General features: G+C 29.3%; 1 protein-coding gene across 1 annotated transcript; it reads right to left on the reverse strand.

Moving 5' to 3' along the window:
* Positions 1-8,054: 8,054 nt before the first annotated feature.
* LOC101508161 (probable WRKY transcription factor 31) lies at positions 8,055-10,932 on the reverse strand. Its single transcript, XM_004486120.4, has 6 exons — positions 10,551-10,932; positions 10,320-10,415; positions 10,074-10,220; positions 9,559-9,930; positions 9,351-9,464; positions 8,055-8,897 (listed from the first exon to the last, which is right to left on the reverse strand). The coding sequence occupies exons 1-6, from the start codon at positions 10,863-10,865 to the stop codon at positions 8,238-8,240; spliced, it is 1,704 nt and encodes a 567-aa protein (XP_004486177.1). The 5' UTR covers positions 10,866-10,932; the 3' UTR covers positions 8,055-8,237.
* Positions 10,933-21,291: the final 10,359 nt, after the last annotated feature.

Here is a 21,291-nt window from a genome sequence, read left to right on the forward strand (position 1 = left end):
TAATAAACAAATGATTTTTCAAAATAAAATTAATAAACCAATAAAATAGACAAATTTTTTATCATTCATACTATATTAGTTGTTTATTTTATCAATTTAATACTATTGATATTTTTGTTGAGAAATATGATGTCATTCAAATTAGTTAGTTAGAGCTGACTCGACAGCTAGTTAGAACAAAATTTAGTTTGTTAAAAGCTATGAAAGGCAATATATATGTAAGTAAATAAAGCAAGTGAAATAATAAAGCTTTTTGATTCTCATCATTCTAATCAGTGTGAATTTAGATTTCAATTTCCTTTGTGATTTGTTCCAACAAATTGGTATAGCAGAGCAAGGTTCGATTCTTGGGCAAAAGAAGATGGAAAAGAATGGTCATTTCCCAGCAAATCTTCCTATTTTTAATGGAAAGAACTATGAGCATTGGTGTTCTCAAATGAAAGTGATTTTCCGGTTTCAAGATGTGCTTGAAGTCGTTAATGATGGTGTTTCTGAATTGGCAACAAATGCCACTAATGCGCAGAAGGCTTTGAATAAAGAACAAATGAAGAAGGACGGAAAAGGCTTATTGGTTATCCATCAGTGTGTCGACTCCAACATTATTAAGAAGATCATAGATGTTGAAACTGCAAAATGAGCATGGGACACTCTCAAGAGTGCATATGAAGGTGCTGATAAGTTGAAGAATGTGAAATTACAAAGTCTTTGAAGGCAATATGAGTTATTGCAGATGATTGAGCAAGAAACCATTGCAGAGTTTCTTACAAGGCTACTCACATTAACAAATCAGATGAAGTCGTGTGGAGAAGCGATAATTGAGTTGATGAAGGTAGAGAAAGTTCTGAGAACTTTAATTCCTAATTTTGATCACATTGTGGTGGCTATAGAGGAGTCAAAAAATCTCTCAAAACTGAAGTTAGAAGAACTACAGGGTTAGTTGGAGGCTCGCGAATTGAGGCTCAAATAGAGAAGCTCAGAGAAAGTGATTAAGCAGACTCTACAAGCTCAAACATCAAAGAAGAATTTCAGTGATGGGAGAAAGTTCAAGAAGGGGAAATGGAAGAATAAAAAAGGAAAAGGATCATATCAGATGAGGGCACTAGTGAACAATGTGCTCAAGAAAGGAACAAGAAAGAAGTAAATACAAAATACAAGAAAAGGTTTGACAAGAAAGGAACACAATGCTTTAATTGTCAAAAGTATGGTCATTTTGCAAATGAATGAAAACATAAGATTCTTCAAAGGAAAGATGGTGAGGTGCAATATGCAAATGATGAAGATTTGGATTCAGAAGGTGTATTGTTGATGGCAGTCACCAAATCATAAGTTGAGCAATATGATTTTTGGTACTTAGATATAGGCTGCTCAAATCATGTGACTTGTAATAAATATTGGTTCAAGAATTTGAACATGGAGGTGAAAAGAAAGGTCAGGTTTGCAGACAATAGTAGTATCATTGCTGAAGGTGTTGGTAGTATAATTTTTTTTAGCAAAGATGGAAAAAGTTCCTACATAAATGAAGTGCTTTATGTTCGAAGCATGAAGAGTAACTTACTCAGTCTTGGACAACTGCTGCAAAAGGATTTTTCTATGAGGATGGAGGAGAGTCAACTAAAGTTGTGTGATGCAAATTGTAGACTAATCTTAAAAGCTCTTTTGTCCAGTAATAGGACTGTTAAGATCAGATTGCAAGTGATGGAGCATAGATGCTTGTCAACCATAGTAGAAGATGAAAATTGGAGATGGCATAAGAGGTTTGGGCTTTTGAATTTCAGAAACTTGAGCTCATTAGAAGAGAAAAGGATGGTACATGGTCTTCCTGTCATAAAGATGCCAACTCAAGTTTGTGAAAGATGTTGTGAGTCAAAGCAGCCCATAAACTCTTTCAAAGCAGAAATAACAAGCAGATCAAATAAAAAGCTTGAAGTGGTATTTTTTTATGTGTGTTGTCCATTTGAGGTCAAGTCACTTGGAGGTAATAATTATTTTGTTTCTTTTAATGATGAACATACTAGAATGATATGGGTGTATATAATCAAGAAAAATAGTGAAGTATTTGATGTTTTCAAGAAGTTTAGAGTAACGGTTGAAAAACAAGGGGAATGTGTGATTAAGACTCTTAGGACTGATGGAGGTGGAGAGTACAACTCATTGGAATTTGCAAAATTTTCTGAAAATGATGGAATTGTACATGAAGTAACATCGCCATATACACCTCAACACAATGGTATTGCTGACAGAAGAAATAGGACTATCTTAAATATGGTAAGAAGCGTGATGAAGGATATAGGAATACCTCACTATATGTAGGGAGATATAGAAGCAACTGTTGTTTACATTTTGAATAAATGTCCAACTAAGAAATTGGGTGATGTCACACCTGAAGAGGCATGGCTAGGAAGAAAGCCAAATGTGAAACACCTCAGAATTATTGATTCTCTATGCTTTAGACATGTTCCTGAGCAGTTGAAAAATAAACTGGATGATAAGGCTCAACCAATGGTGCTACTTGGTTATCATTCAACAGGAGCATGCAAAATGTTTGATCTAAGACAGAGAAAAGTTGTCATAAGCAAAGACGTTGTAGATGAATTAAAAGGTTGGAACTGGATACAAACTCTGAATGCAGCAATGATAAAAGAGTATTTGTGGTGCTTGAAAACAGTTAAGACGGTGAAGAACAGGTTGAAGCACCTGCAGAAAATAGAACCAGTAAGAAGATCACAAAGGGAAAGACATCAACCAGTCAGACTTGATGGCTATGAGTTACTTCCATATTCAGCAATTACTGCATAAGGTGACTTAACTCATTTTGCATTACTTGCAGAGGTAGAACCTGACAGTTTAGAACAAGCATTGAGTCATGTGAAGTGGAAAGAAGTTATGATAGAAGAATTGAAATCAATAGAGAAGAATAAGACTTGGGAGTTGGTGTCCTTGTCAAAACTGAAACGAGTCATAGATGTAAAATGGGTCTACAAGATGAAAATGAAGTCAAATGGAGAGATTGCAAAGTACAAGGCAAGATTAGTTCCAAGGGGTTTTTTGCAAAAGCCTGGACTGGATTTCAATGAGGTTTTTGCTCTTTTGGCTAGAATTGAAACTATAAGGCTTGTAGTAGCATTGGCAAGCAAGAGAGATTGGTCATTATATCAACTTGATGTAAAATCTGCATTTCTGAATGGTCTATTAGAGGAGGAAGTCAATGTGTGTTAGCCACCTGAGTTTGAATTAAAAGGGCAAGAAGACAAGGTGTTCAGGCTTAGAAAGGCGTTGTATGGATTGAAGTAGACTCCTAGAGCCTGGAATAAAAGAATTGATACTTTTCTCTTAGAGCAAAAATTCACAAAGTGCACAAAGGAGTATGGTGTGTATGTGAAAAAATCAGCAGCATCAAGTCATCTCAGAGTGTGCCTCTATGTTGATGATTTACTTGTAACTGGAAGTAATGAGAAGGAAATATCTAAGTTTAAGAAGAATATGATGTCAGTGTCTGAAATGACAGGCTTAGGCTCACTATCATATTTCTTGGGTATGGAGTTTGTGACCACAAGCAAAGGAATTTTTCTACATTAAAGAAAGTATGTTACTAATATTTTGAAAAGGTTTAATATGGTTGAGTGTAAACCAGTAACAACTCCAGTAGATACTGGAATCAAGCTTGAGATGGATGGAACTGATGAAATGGTAGATGCTACTCTCTATAAGCATATTGTGGGATCCTTGAGATATCTTTGCAACACAAGACCACATTTGGCATATGGTGTTGGGCTGATAAGTAGGTTCATGGACAAGCCAAGGGTTTCTCATCTAGTTGCAGCAAAAAGAATACTTAGATACATCAAAGGAACACAAGATTTTGGAATATTATTTCCTGGAAAGTCTGATCATACAAATGCAGAAGTTCATGGATATTCATACTCGGATTGGAGTAGAGACAAAGATGACAGGAAAAGCACATGGGGATATGTGTTCATGTGTTGAAAAGCACCAATATCTTGGTGTTCTAAGAAGCAAAGTGTGGTTGCATTATCCTCATGTGAAGCTGAGTATGTGGCTGCAACCTTGGCAACTTGTCAAGTAGCATGGTTGAAAATGTTACTTGGTGAAATTGGCTTAAATGGAGCAAATATAATGAAGCTATTAGTAGACAACAAATATGCAATAAATTTGGCGAAAAATCATGTAGCACATGAAAGAAGCAAGCACATTTAAACCAAGTTTCATTTTTTGCGTGATCAAGTTAACAAAGAAAAGTTACAGTTGATGCATTGCAAAATAGAAGTTCAAGTTGCAGGTGTGCTGACTAAACCACTAAATAAGGGCATATTTGAAGAACTTAGAAGAATGCTTGGAATGATGTCACTAACAAATGTGAATTAAGGAGGTTTGTTGAGAAATATGATGTAATTCAAATTAGTTAGTTAGAGTTGACTGGACAATTAGTTAGTCAAGTTAGTTAGAAGAAAGTTTAGTTTGTTAAAAGTTATAAAAAGCAATGTATATGTAAGCAAATAAAGCAAGTGAAATAATAAAGCTTTTTGATTCTCATCATTCTGATAAGTGTAAATTTAGATTTCAATTTCCTTTATGATTTGTTCCATCAATTTTGTCGATTGAATTAGGACTTAAGAAATTATCACAATATATCAGTGTCGGTTTTGAGATTTTTGATGTTTTGGATGAAATAAAAAAATAAAGTCTCACGATTATTAGAATCGTTAATTCTATGTATTTTTTCTAACAAAAATATTGTCACATGAATGTTCAGTGATGCATGCATACATATACTTTGTATTACTAAAAAAATTTGACATCCCTCTTAATATATTAACACTTAAAAAGTTGGTGTCACTCATTATGTTTATATATAATATAAAATAAATTGATGATACTCTTTTAAGTTTGAAAGGTCCCTTTTCTCGACCTTACTGAAAGTAATCACTACCCTATATCTTGCACTTGTTTTAACACATGACTCAACTCTAATAATTGTTTAAGCTTATATTTCAACGTTTTTTATTTCAGATTTTGTAATAGTTGTCATTATTGATTTCTCATAATATACTCTACAAAATAGTTTCGTCCAACTAAATTATAGATGTTTTATGCTATAGAGGATTAGAGACCACCTCCTAAATTTTCATTCATAGCAATCAGGTGAAAATCCAAAAAACAAATAACCTAGAGAAAAATAAAAACTCAACTATTTCAGATACAATATCACGATAATATTCCTAGTTTCACTGTGTACTCAATTAGTTAATTAATTTGTATATTGGCAACAATTTGTGTCGATATAGAAACAAGTAGATAATACTATCATAAAAAAAATGAAAGACCGTTTGTTTAACTGGAATTGAGCTTTTAACAATTATTTTAAAAAAATTAATGAAGACAAAAGTGGAATTTAAAAAATTATAGGAGTGTGAAGATTAAATATAGGGGTGGTTAATAGATTTCTCCGTTTGAAAACTTAAAATATACTATTGGAAAGTATAAAAATAAAATGAGATCTAATACAAAGTAAAAAAAAAAAAAATGAGGCCCAATGTATGCCTTATTAGGTTATGCATTGAGCAAGACAATACTTGATGTGATATTTATAGACAAAGTGACTGTTCATTCAATATTTAATATTTACTCATTTATATTAAATCTTAATTTTTGATAATGTATTAGAGCATATAGATAAAATTGGAGGACGGATGAACATTTTTCTATAAACAAAGAGATGTTTAGCTTTTTGTTGTTGTTGAGATTTCTCGTCCCAATTTGTCAAAACATAATGTTTAGACTTTTAGTTATTGTTTTCTTTCGGAAAAACCATGTAGTGTACAGCAAGAATGACAATTTCAGAAAGGAAATATATGACCACGAAACCCATATATTGGGCTTGGGCAAACATAAACCTCTAAAGGCCGCAACCGACCCAAACAAGAATAGCCCATGTGAAAACAACACACAACAAAACAACTACTTGCACCTCAGCGATATACCTTAGTCACAACTAAAAATATGTAATAGTTTGAATTCAGGTTTTTAGGATACTTTCATTGTTTTCTAGGATGTCAATTTTAGACATATACTTACTTTTTTGAAAATATAGACGTATACTTATTATTTATAAATGAATTTTATTTTTATATCTCAATGGAGAAACATATATAATGGTTTTTATTAAGTTTCTCAAAATAATTTTAGTGTCATTTTTTTTTTATAGATTTGTTTCTATGGAAACTAATCTTGTTCGAGGTGTGTAGATATTAAAATATCAATAAATATTAGATTTAGTGGATGAAATAGACTCATACATTGCGATAAATATAGGTTTGAATTTTTACTGAAAAAGATACCTAAACTCCTTTATCTTATAGTAAAAAAAAATTATAATAAATATCTCAAAAATATTTGTTAAATATAGGAAGATAAAAATATTATATTATAAATTATAAATTTATTTTTAAAAATACAAAATTTATTCATTTTCAGTATAAAATAATATTTTTTTATATTTAACAACTATAATACACTTAAGAAATAATAATTGTTTAGAAGTGAATTTAGAAGTACTAGTACTTCCTTCTTTTGGATCGAATAAAATCAAACTCAATAAATGCACCGTATCTTTCTTGTTCACAGAGCACAATTTAGTATTCCATTCCATGAATACTTGGTATCGAGCTGATTTTGAAAATAAACAAACTAATGAAACTAGTCTTCTCCTTCACATGCAAGCACATGAACTCATTCATTCACAGAACTATGTAATTAATCTTTTTACTTTTTTATTTATCCTTCAACGAAAAAGAGATAAGCCAATGATATAAGTCACTCACCGCCTTCGGTTTGGATAAAGTCAAAAGAAAGTCAACGAAGAATCAGTTGTTCGTACGGTGTATGACGAAGTATTATGGTAACATGTTCTCGTTATGTCTCTTGTTCGGTTCCATCATGAATATTACTCCAAACGGGTATTAAGGTGGCACTAACGTGAACGCATCGAAACCGCACACAAAGTCAAAAAATGTATACTTCTTCCCAATCAACGTCCACCAACTCACTTTTCATTTCAATTTCCACCTCCTATAGTATTTATTATAAGTTGACCTTATCTACAAGTATTAAATGATTACCATTATTATTATCACGTATAACGAGACCGCACGAAGTTGCTTAGAAACACACTAGCTAGTACCTCCTTGACTAGAATCGCCTACCATTAAGCTCTACGTAGTTTTATGCCCTAAATGATCTCAACCGTCACTTTGAGATCGTATAATTTAAATCACATAATAAAAAAGTTAAATTAATTTGAACAATTTTAACTATAATTTTAAATTATGGTCGCTAAGCGGGACAGATGTAATTTTGGCCGCTTTTCATTTTTTTATTTTTTAATATAATATAAAAGTTTGTAATATAATTGCTATATTTAAAGTCATGATGTTGACAATTTATTTATGATAAATTGTTAAGCCAAATTTAAATCCCTACCCTCCCACCTCTCCCTAGCTAAGTTTTGTTACGAAAACAAGTTTAGAAAAATACACCTCATAGAAGTGAGAGAAAACTTTTAATTTCAATGAGAATTTATAATTAGATGGTTTATTAATTTATCAATCAAATTCTAAATTTAAATGAGATCACAAAATTCAATTATTTGTGTCAACTTCAAAAAAAATTATAAGCATGTCAACATCAATGGTTAGCGGAAGTCCACATTTGGATTACTACTTCCTACCATAAATATGGCCGTATTTCTTGACCAATCAAAAAAATTCGCATATTCTTAGCAAACATGGACAATTCATTTGGCTCTTTATACACCATTTTTCTTCTTCTTTCCTCTTTTTCTTTTTTTTGTTCTTTAGTAGATTGGTTACTATCTCCGTTGTTTTCAACATTTTTCAGAAAACATATGGTCCAAGATATGAAAAGATAACTATGAAACAAATTAAAAAAAAATATTATTATTTTTCTCTTCACCTGTCTATTTTCTCTATAAGAATATTGAATAACATATCTAAGATTATTTACGGTGAAATGATGAATAAAACAAAAAATTGAATTGGATTTTCTCTTATATGATCTAATATATATATATATCCCCACAATCCCAAGACATGGACTAAAAAGAATATGAACATTTATGACGTCACTTTCCCTTACCCATGTACAAAAAAAAGGAATAATATTAATGAGAAAAAAACAAGGAACCAAAGAAGAAAAGGAATTTAGTTTCCTGAAAAACTACTAATTGTATTTCTGCTGCTGTTGTTGTTGGAATTGTTGTTGTTGTTTCCATGAGCACCACCAATGATAGAGGAGATAGCGGCAGCGAGAACCGCAGTGAAATTAGGATCGGCGGTGATGGCTGCGGTAGCGGCGCTGACAGAGTCAGCCAAGGAAGGATGTTGAGGTGGTGGTTGTGTTGAACTTGAAGCTTGTGTTGTCAAATGAGAAGAACCAATTTCTTGAGACAATTGAAGACCAGAGAATTTAGATTGATTATAAATTGCTGCTGCTTGTGCAAAATTCTGAGGCTGTCCTTGGAAAAAGGGTACTTGAAATGGTGCATGAGGTCTTTGAAATTGCAATGGATTTGAATTTGGATTTGGATTTGAATTTGAGTTTTGTGTGAGATCTAATGTAACAGTAGGGAATGGTGCTGAAGCTGAAAGTGTTGCCATGCTTGTTGAACAAGGAAGAATAGCTCTTGCTAACAAATTTGGTGTCATGATTCCATCTGCACTTGACATTGAACCTGATAGTAACATACTTGCAGCTGCTGAAGTTGTTGATGCCATAGCCATAGCTGCTGGTGGTAGTGGATGGTTATGTGTTCCTTCATATGTTGTTACCAAAATGGTTGTGTCCTCAGCACAACGTTGAACCTATATATTAACAAACAAAAAACATGATTAATTTAGCTCTACATTAATGCTTAGTAGTTATCAACAAAGCTATTCATACTACTATAAAGTAATCATCAATGTTTTAAAAATCAAGTCGAACTTTACTATAAAAAATTGAATCAAATCAAATAATTCAACCGGTTTAATTGTGAATTAGTACTAGTTAAGATTTACCAGTTTGATCATATGATTTTGTATTGGTTTGATCAATAGTTAAACCATGACTTAAGAGGTCTAATTGATTAGATATCCAGTTTAGTTTTTAAAACATTTTAATTACTAATAGTTATAAAAATTTAAATTAAAAAAAAATGTTTGCGGTGTAATTTAGTAGGGAATAAATTAGTGAGAAACTTATTTTATTTATGAATATTTCTCATTTTATTTTCTTAATAATGAATTTGTAGATAATCTATCGGAAAGAAAACTGACTTGTTTGCGAACTGGACAACCAACTGCCATAGTGCATCTATAATATGCTCTTGGACATGGATTTCCTTTAGCCATTTTTTGTCCATATTTTCTCCATTGACACCCATCACTGATCTGCAATTGTAGTGATTCAGTTATATAAATAATTAATTAATCATCTAGAAGGGAGTACTAATTAGTAGTTAATAGTTAATTAAGAAATACATACCATTGAAGCTTCTGATCGAGCGCGAACAGAGACACGAGCTTTTCTCATTGTGGCTTCTGTTGTAGATTGATCTATAGGATTGGAAGGGTTCAATATTTTCTGAACCTTATTGGAACCCCAACCTTGTGATTCTGAATCCGAACTTTCTTCCCTACCATTTTTACCATTGTTATTTCTAACTATGTGATCTCTTGTTGTTCCAGCTGCTTCGATCTGAGGTGTGTTTGATCTAGTTCTTTCATCAGATGAAGAATTCGATACTTGATCATCTACTTCTGCTGCTGTACCACTTGGACCTATCTCAAGAAATTGTCTTGGTACCCTTCCTCCACCAACACCTTGCTTTTTCTCCTCACTTTTTGCATTAACAACCTGAATTTATTTTTAATGACATATTATAATTAAATTTCCACATGTCAAACCAATTTTACTTGTTACTGCTACATATTAATAGTTTTTACACCGTCAATTAATTATAAATATAATATTTTTTATTATAAACTTTTTATAATTACCTCATTTGCGGTATGGTGATTCTTTTGCATTAATGCGACGAGTTGCATCTGCAAAGCCGTGTAGTTACCAGTAACATGACTTAGCATCTCTTTCAGTTTTTTGTTTTCTGAATTCATCCGTTGAAGCTCGACTTGCAACTGTGCAAGCTGAATTAATTAAACAAAATTATATAATTAATTATCAAATTCAGAAAGTAAAAATTACAATTAATTAAAGATTAATTATATAAATATGAAATTATGCACCTCGGTGGTTTTGGCTCGCTTATTTTCGGCATCAGATGAAACAGCATCGTCTACTACAGATTGATCGCTCCCGGTGTTTGCAAGTTGTAATCCAGTCTAAAATGTTTCAAGCAAATTAATTAATACATTTAATTAGCTAGTAGATATGATGATGATTATTATTTAATTTATAACTAGGTAGCCGCCATAAAGGAAGATTGAACAAAATGAAATGAATTATAAGAAGCTTACGTTTACGTGGATATTAGATATGGGAGACTTTTCATCGGTTGTAATAATCTCCTTTTTGACGGTGTTGTTAGATTTAACATGTGAAGGCTTATTGTTTCTTTCTGAGAAGAAATCGACTTCGCCGATTACTTTCCGGTCACCGTCTTCGGCGTTGGAAGTGTTGCGGCTAAGGTTGACTGGGAATCCAAAAATGGGAAACATTCTATCGTTGGTGTTGAATGAGGATGCAGATGGTTGTTTGGAAGGTAGAAAAGGGAGAGATGGAATTGGAGAGGATGGTGAAGTATCAAGAGCGAGTCCCCATCCTTTGTCCATATATAAGGAATTGATCAGAGAGAGAGAGATGTAGAAAAGAGAGAGAGAGAGGTAGATGAAGTCTTTCACCAGTGAAATAGATTAGGGTATAAAAAGAGATTGGGAATTGAAGGAGCGTGGACCAAATGGAAAATCAAATTTGGATTTTGTGAAAATTCCACGGAATTTATTATTATTGTTATTATTATTATTATTATTTTACCAAAAAAATATTGTTGCGTCAGATGGTGCGTCAGGGTGGAAAATGTCCCCCAAATCTGAATGCTAGCTAGGTGCCCACACAACCCACACGTCCACATATACGGAGAAAATATTCAAGACAAGTAAATTAAAGAGAAGAAAAATTGATCAGAGATATACATAGAGTTTTGAGGTTGCTGAGAGAATGTTAGTAGATATGATTCAAATTCATACTTTTATTTCACTTGTCTTTGGTTAATTCAATTATCTCTTTATATTGCTATTAGGATATTATCCTATCCTTTTTTTTATGTATAAGTAAAAATATTTTATATATTTACTCTAAGTTTAAATCAAATAAATTTGGTTTTTTTATTTATATTTAATACTGAAATACAATGCAAAAGAGAACCATCAACTTAATTGAAAATTTAATTATAATATACTTTATATATCACTAATCTACTCAATTATTTACATTAACAATTGATGTGTTTATATTATCGTAAGAATTTAAGTATTATGTATTACCAATGTAAATTTTTTATATCATCAGTACATTATAATTATTTATAAAAATGATTTTAAAATGAATTTTGATAAAAATTATATATATTTTTATATTATTAATTAAAAAGTACAATTTAAAAAAATCCGCATCTTTATTAATCATTTGTATAGTTTTTTATGCACATCAAAACAACTTATAAATTTTGTTATTTATTTATTGATTTGTTTCATATAATAATCTTAATTATTTTTTATTTTTTATCTTTTATCTGCAAATAATAACTGAGAGTTTTACTAAAAAATAATAATAATTAATATTAAATTTAACTTTGAAAATAATAAATAACAAAATAACTTTTTCTCTAAATATAATAAATACAGAAAATAACAAATGGAGTAATAATTAGTTTTACATTAAAAATTAAATATATTTATTTTTAGAAATTAACATTCATTAATTGTACTTCTTTCATCCCAAAATAATACTCATTTATTAAAAAAATTATCTCCAAACAAATCATCCTTTTACTTTTCAATGTTTTTATTTATTTGTATTCTATAATTAATATTAATTACAAACTTACAATATATTATCTTCAATTATATATTTATGGCATTAATAATTCATCTATATCTAACAAAAGATACTTAGATAAAAGTAATTTTTTTATTTTTTATATATATATTAACTAATTCAATAATTCAATATTTGTATGACGGTAGTAAAATGGAAAACTAATTAGTGAATCTCTTTTATTTGAACCAACTAGTAATAATTTTAGTTTGCATTGCATTTGAGGCTAACAATAACCTAATAAATCCTCTAATCCCGAAAAGTAAAAGGGATTGGTAGTAATAGGTGATTGGTTGTACTAGTATGAACGTGGATCATGAAACTACTAGTATGAATAAATGGACACCCGACCCGAGGCTTTACTTTGTTTATTTAGAAAATGATGATCCCAAAAGGATTACTTGCATTGATTTGATGAAGAAAAAAGTAAGAAAGAGAGAGAGATAGTGGTTGGTTCGTATAGCTTTCGTGAAGAAAGAATTTGACTAACTCATAAATGAAGTCGAAGAAAAAGGAGCCACCGCCCCGAATAGTGCGGGGATGTTACACGTGATAAAATTGAAAATGATCTTTTTTTCTCTCTCTCATATACTAGTATACACGCAACGACAAGAAATTCAACAGAAGACACGATAAAGCAAAAGCCAAGTCAACCAATTTGACGGCCCGGCTCTTTCTCTGTCTTCTATTCTATGCTGCATGTCATGAGATGATTCATTCAATGACTTACTACAAAACCATCCAGGCACCATGTTGACTCTTTACTAATGGGACCACATCACCTGCTCACAGCTTCTTACTCTCTCTTTCTCAAAACAACTACTGATATTTTTTAAATAATCTTATTTTCAAATTTATTTATTTAAATATTATCTATCAAAATTACAACTCTTCATTTAGAATGGTGATTTTATGAAGAATTTTTTTAAAAAAATATATTTTTTTTAAATAATAAAAGTAGTATATATATATATATATATATAATTCATAAAAATACATAAACACAAATTTTAAATTAAATAGATTAACTAGAGCTGTTTGTAACATTTATACAATATTTTCGAGTATGATCAGTTAACCGACATAGTTCGCATTTTCTTTAACGTCCATTGCAGTTCTAATACGAGTACTATTTGGATGATCTTTTTTAATTCTCCACATTTTAAGATTGTGATACAATGTTTCACCTTCATATGTGGGCCAATATCCTTCATTGATATAAGTGAAAACTCTTCTTTGTAGATGTTAAATACATTAACAACCTTGTACATGTCAAGTAGAAGCACTAAATAGTTTTGACGAGCGTAAGAACATGCAGCTATGACATGTGAACAAGGAATGTGTATAGCCTTAAATTTGTCACAATGACACCATCTTCTTTGAATATTGACTTCAAAATGATCAATTGGTCGCACAAGTTTTCTTTGAAGTTCCTTGTTCTTGAAATTTCTCATGAAATTTTGTGCAATGTGTCGGATGCAGTACACATGTGTTGACGGAGGATCGTGCCAATCATTATTTGGATTATTATAAGTATTTTTTATGTGTCTATCTGAAATCAAACAAACGTCGACTTGAGGTGTTACATACCTTGTTAGATTTTTCAAAAAAAAGCTTCAAACACCCCCTATCTCACCTTCCACAAATGCATAAGCAATAAGAATTGTATTTTTGTTTCCATCTTGTGCAATAGCAAGCAAAAGATTCTATTGGAAAATTTCAGGCTATAGACGTCATTGTTCACGTGTCATAGTTGTATTTTCTTACGCTCGTCAAAACTAGTTAGTGTTTTTTATCTGATGTGTACAAGGTTCTTAATGTATTTAACATCTATAAAGAAGAGTTTCCACATATACCCAATAAATGATATTGAACTACATATGAAGGTGAAACATTGTATCACAATCCTGAAATGCGGAGAATTAAAAAAGGTCCTCCAAATAGTATCCGTATTAGAACTGAAATGGATGTTAAAGAAAATGTGGACAATGTCGGTTAATTGGCCATACTCAAAAACATTGTCCAAATGTTACAAACAGCTCTAGTCAATCTATATATTTTAAAATTTATATTTATGTATTTTTATTAATTATATATATATATATATATATATTGTAATTTGAAAAAAAAATGATATTTTTTTTAAATTCCTTCGTGAAGTCACCATTCTAAAGAGTAACTTGTAACTTAAAAAAAAAAGAAAGTTATTTTAGTTAATAATTTTTAAAAAGGAGTATTTAAGTAAATAAATTTAAAACTAGGATTATTAAAAAAAAAAAAAAAACCACCACTACCATTTAATCATCTTATACCAACAAAAAATATAATAAAACAAATAAAACTTTTATTAAAGTATGTTTATTACTTATGGTTATATTATAAATTGAGAGTAATGCCATGATATTAATATTTTTGTATAATATGATAAAAAAATTATGACTTTTTTATAAAATTAACATTCATGAATGACATATAAAATAAAGTTATACATAATACTCGGTATAATAATAAAACAACATTACTGTTTCGTTGATTTTGTATAACCACGTATACAAATACGGATATAATATGATGATCATAAAACATATCTAATTTATCTTTATTTACATTTTGTATTAACATACATATATCAAAGACTACCTTTAAGTAAAATAAACACAAACTTTTTACAAACAAAATATATCTATAAATCATAAGAATATATTTTATTCAAATTAAATAACTACAAACTAAATCAAAATAAGAGGAAAATTTTCACGAGTTGATTAAAAATTATACAAAAGAAAATACACGTATGAAATAAACATAAAGTTTAAAATATTTCTTTCTAAAAGTGATTTCTAAAAATATTTTCGCTTAAGTGATTAATCTCTGTTAATTACGTTTTAGACTAAACAACAGTAAGCAACAAAAAAATAAAGGATAAAAAAAGATATACACGGATAATTTATTCTAGTTTACTATCACAGCTAATTATGTCTAATCATATATAAGAGCATCTCCAACGGTAGCCAAAATAAGTTCGTCCGCCAGGTGTAGTTACATAACCTTCAGTTTTTAATGAGTTCACTGTTGGAGATGTACCAAGCTGTCATCGCCGTTCTCTCTCACGAAGGAACGGTACTTTGGTACAGTTATTTTTTTTTTATTAATTTATGAATAATAATAAATAAATGATTTATTAGTGGTGGACCCTATCTAAAGAACATGTGAGTTCACCGTTGGAGTAAAAAATGAATGAATTATTTCAAGATGATGTGGCACGGTGGATCCCACTTAATGAACCCATATTGAGTTCAACGTTGGAGATGCTCTAATTTATTCTAATTTACTATCACCGATAATTATGTCCAGTCATACATTTGAAGAATTTTTCCACTATTCGAACATTGAATAAACAGTTGTGCATGTTCACTTGTGTATGTTATAAAATAACCTTAATATTCACTTGCCAAATAAAAGTTATTACAAGTGAAAGCTTTTTGCTCCTAGTAATTTCAGGAAACTCAACATAAATTAGTTCAATTAATAAATTGTTTTTGAAAAAACAGTTTAATTTTCAATTTTTATAAATCAATTCAAAAATAATACGATTTAGTTCAACTACGAAGATTATTTGATTATTATGAACACCCCTAAAAATATGCATTGGGTCTATAATCTTCTGACCAAATAAAAATTATTTGGAAGTAAACTTTTGATGGTTTTGAAAGATTATGAAATAGCTTGGATCGTCGATGCATTCACAAAAAATGTAATGCTTTTCTTTTGGTTTATGTCCTTAATGTTTACTTGTATACGAATATTATCATCAAAATTACTTAAGAGATAGAATCTCAAATCAATTTGGTCATCACACATGATATTTTTTTATCAATAATTTAACTACTCGATATTTATCTTTGCATTAATTAGTTGGAAGGTGACAAAAAAATCATTCGTGCAATGGCGTATTGGGATATTGTTTAGTTAGGTTGGGCAACACAGCAAGTCTCTAGCTAGCTCTTTTCGCTATCGATCTAAAGGAAAGTTAGTGGGATTCATTCGGCAACTACCTACATGATTACTCATTTGACATTTTATGCTTGCGTTAATAATATTGAGAATTACAAAGAAGAAAACGAACAAAAATAGATTATGATTTCATTAGAATGTAATTATTGAGTAATAATGATTTAATACAAAAAATTTAATATTAATTGCTATTTATAAGAATATATAGACTCATTCATAAACCAAAAAAAAATATAATATGATATAAAATATAATTCTAAGATATATTTTTTAATATTCAAAACGGTATGCTTCGACAATAAACCTAATGGTTTTGCCAGGATAAAATATACAAACTTAATTGATTAGTAGTAACATTTGCCTGTACATGGGAAATCTATCAAATCGGTGAATTCCCCCTTAACCATGCTAAAGGTAATTAGAAACATTATGAGTGGAAACATATTTTCTTCATTCCATGCATGATCGTAACAAATTTCAATTTCTTGTGACGCTCTTTTTTAACATTGGTCTCTTTCAAATTGCTTTTAATACTACTTTTGAAAGACAACTCAAGTTTGAAGGAAAAAGGCGCTTCATGATGTTTTCCAAACAAAGAAAAAGAAATCCACTCGAGCTTCTTTTCTTTACCTTGACTAAAGAAGAGTCGTTCTTTGAAACAAAAACTTCGCATTTACACCCCCCGATTCTATTCTACCCAATCCCAACCAAATTAAAAGTATACCATCAAAGCAATGGACATTACCCCATTAAAGGAAATTAAAACGTCGGCTGAATGTTGACTAATTAGTACGTGTGCAAGAATATAGTATGAGATGGTTTTATTGAAAACTAAAAACGATGTATTAGCCCCACTACTCACACTAGCTAGTAATTAAAAATAAATAAACTAGCTCTTCCATTTCTTTTCATCCAAATTGAATCAAATAAAAAAAAAGTTGGAGGAAGGAGATTATTTGGTATATATGTGGGATTCGTCCAACATTTGTTGGGGTCTTAAAGGGAATTATAAAACACTGCTTTGATAAAAAAATGTTATATAAATATTTTTAATACTTAATAATAATATTCTATAATAATTTTTTTCTTACTTATTAGATGTAAAATATTTTAATTAAATAAATAATTGTTGTATTTTTATCCTTACTTTAACCTTAAGTGAAATGTGAATGGATGTTTATAAGAAAATATTTGACCGGATATTTTATGGTAAAAAATTTCTTTGAGAAATTTATAATAATTTTTGTCCGTGCTGTAAATTTGCCCTGTATTAAAGAAATTATAATTTTCTGCCAATAAAATAAATGTGTGTATTAAAAATAGGTTTTTTCTTGGTTAATCAGCCAAACAAAGTGTTTGAATTTAGAATCCAGTGACACTCAAACAATGGATTATTTCTCTATGCATGGGCAACATGGTATTGTTTGGTGGGCATATTGATTAATTAATTAGAGTAGAGAGAAATGTCTGCGTCCAAATTTTTTTTCTTTCCAAAAGCACAAGCGGAAAAAGTTGCTCTTTTTGAAGAAAATTAAGGCATATAGTATACTATTGTCATAAAAAATAAAAAAATAAAAATATTATAACGTCGTTTTATTATATAGCTTCAGTTTCAGAAGTACCCCTAGCTTGGAATTAATCTTTGTTGTTCTACATTGAGAGGGTTATTAAGAGAAGAGCACTAAATTCAAAGCATTCAATTTCAGGGACCTCATCAACCATACTCATCCTAATTAGTTACAATTTCAAATTTTTCCAAACGAAGAAAATGAAAAAATATTATCATCGTAATTAGTCAGACATTATTGGTCGTTGGTCAGAAAATGCAGGTAATATATAGGTATTTTTTTCGTTACATTATAGACAGTCTTAAAATTAAAAAGTCAATGACGTACGTATCATTACACATTTCCTCATTTACTATATCAGGGTCGGGTCTAGCTTAAATCTTTTATCTCAATTTTTGTATAATTAATAGCATAGAAGTAGACCTATTTCAAATTGATTGATCGGTTAAGTCTAGTTATTTTAACATTTTAGTTGAATTATTGATGAGGACCCATTAAAAAATTGACATTATGTGAGGTGAGGCGATTGAGATGGAACCGTGGAGCTAGGGACTAGGAGGGGAGTAGAGTTGGGATCAGAGTAACACTTGTTTAAATTATAATACTTAAATAACTTTTTTTTATGAGACTTAAAAATTCTTTTATAAAAGAGTTAGGGAGAGTAATTAACAAGTTTCGTTGATGATGAATTTTTGGTAGAAAATTGGTCGCCCATTATAATTAGATGTCTTTTTTCAACTTTTTCAACTTTTTTTACATAATTTATAACTTAATACCTTATTTAACGTATCACATGTTTGATTTTATATTGACACAATTACAATTAATATGTTATTGTTTTTTAAAAGTCACATAATTTAATTTTTATAAAATCATAATTATTTACTTTGTTAGTTTATAAATAAGATGATATAATTACCATTAAAAGTTTATATATAAATATAATATTTTAATTTCAATGAATTAAAATTTAATGACTAATTTGTAATTAATATTAATAAATAAATAATAATAAAAAATTCCGTACCAAAATAATTATCTTATTTACAAAATAATTTTTTTAAGGACTAACTTTTAATGTGATATTTTTTGCTATATATTTATGAAATTAATAATATATTTTTATATATAAAAAATAATTTAATCAAAATAATATTATTAATTATATTTATACTTTTTTAAAATACGAATGAAATAATTAAATAATTTTAAAATAGATAAAGAAGTAAATAAAGATTTTTATAAAAAAAAGCCACGATTTGAAGATAGAGAGAAAGAAGGAAAAAAAATGAAAGGGGAAGAAAAAGGTTAGAGTTGACTAGGATATAAGTTGACGATTAGATCCTACCCCACGTGGGTTACTTGAATTGACGTAGAAATGTGGTGTAAGGTTAGGTTGTGACAGCGTGGATTTTTAGAAAATAAACAGACCATTGGACCAAAATAGGGAGAAAGGGTAAAAAAACGGAACCATGCGGCGAACGGCATTGTGACAGCTCCCGTTGCGTACGCTTCCAAGCTACCAATTTTATTTGATACCGTTCACATTGGGATCATCACCTCCTCTTTAATCACTTAATCCAAGTTTTAGACTATTTAATTGGTTGTTTGGCAGATTATATTTGGTGATTAACAATAATTCATCCGTCTCATTAAAATGTAAGACGAACACTCTACTGTTCTAGAATTTTGTTGAATCACGTTAAATATATGACAAAGATGGGTTAAACAAATTAATATACTTAACAGTAAATATTTATTTTAATCTTTGAATTTTTTTTAAAGATTTATTTTAGTTTTTGAGAAAAATAAAAATATTTTTTAGTTTATAAGAAAAATAATTCGGGATAAATTAATTTTAATGTAAATCACAGTTAAAAAATTGAGTTTTTTTTGTTAATTTGTCCGATGAATCGTGAACTTGATTCTATCACGTGTAATTTCTATAAATAAATAAAAAAGATAATTAGACATTTGATAATAATTAAAAATAGACAATTAATTATCTGATAATAATAAATAAACAATTTAATCTCCACAACAAAAAATTCACTACATTATAATATATTTTAAAAAACAACCCCAATAATATTTAAATTAAACCACAAGGGTATCTTTCATTAACAATACATAAAATCGTACCTTCAAAAATGCGAGTAGGAAGAACAATAAACGCGAAGGTGAAAAAGAAAAACGTGAGAATGAAGAAGAAAATGCACTTTCTGAAACAAACGACAGAGACAACATAAGTCACACCTTCAGAATCGCATACCACTGTAGAATTAAAATAGTTTCTATCTTAGACTTGTGGTTTATCTAGATGAAATGGCACTAGAGTTTATTTTTCCTTAAATTGAGCGAAAAACTAAGTTGTCCCCGTTTATTTTTCTTAAACACTATAATGTGTTTTTTTCATTTTTTTAGGGACTTGATTGGGTCATTAAAAAATTCTCAGGAACTAATTTGACTCAGTTTATTTTTCTTACGGACTAAAAAATGTTTTTATTTTTCTCAAAGACTAAATTGAGTCTCTCAAAATTTCTCATAGACCAAAATAGACTTTTACTCTATATTTAATTTAAATTTGAACTAAATATATAAACTTTTATAGATATATTTTTGTTTGTTTATATTTAAAGTCAAACATAGTACTACGTATACATCCAATTATTTAATGTTACTTTCTTTAGATTAGTAGAGAAAATGAAAAAGAGATTTGCATGTAATTGTAAAACTTTTAATTAAAATTCGAGAGATATGATATCAAGTCTAAAAATATTAAAATTTATTAGTTGAACTAAGTGACATATGCATCATCCAATTAATTAATGCACCTCTTTTTCATATTTAATTATTTTTTGAATTATTTAAATTTATAATCAATTTTTCTTAATTTCTTACATGGGTATCTACAAATTCTCCAAACGACAGTTAAAAGTGGTTAATTTCTTTTAATCTTCTTTAATGTAATAAAAAATTGCATTTCCCAAAGTAACCTTTCTTTTTTATTTTATTTTTTGTGAAACTTTTTATATTGAAGTACATTTTGAGAGTATATGATCAAATAAATTAAAATTTTCTTATATTTTAAACATCATATATGTCTTATTATTATTTTTTGTTTATACTTAACACTAGAGTATTATATATTTGTAAGATATTATAGAGGTATTTAGTAATTTAAAATGTGACTTTCATTTAAGAAAAAGAGGTGTAGCAATAAAGTTTATTTTGAAGATATATGTTTTTTTTTATTGAATAAGAGGTGCGGCAAAACAAAAAAGTGGGGCAATTGCACCCCTACAATGAAAGAGAAAGGAACTTGCAATACTATTTTTTTAAATGATCGTTTATCTAGCCTCCAATATTTACTCGTAAGTGCAACAATTACTATCAAAATTATATTTCTAGTAATATTTTTCATTCATTTTAAATCATCGAAAACTACGATTCCAAATTTATGATTATTTTTTTTAGGACAGAGAGAGAGAGCTTCTACCATTATTTTGACCTCAAGTATTATTATTATTATTATTATTATTATTATTATTATTATTATTATTATTATTATTATTATTAT

The sequence above is a fragment of the Cicer arietinum genome, chromosome 1 (genome assembly GCF_000331145.2).
Source record: "Cicer arietinum cultivar CDC Frontier isolate Library 1 chromosome 1, Cicar.CDCFrontier_v2.0, whole genome shotgun sequence".
Taxonomy (NCBI): domain Eukaryota; kingdom Viridiplantae; phylum Streptophyta; class Magnoliopsida; order Fabales; family Fabaceae; genus Cicer; species Cicer arietinum.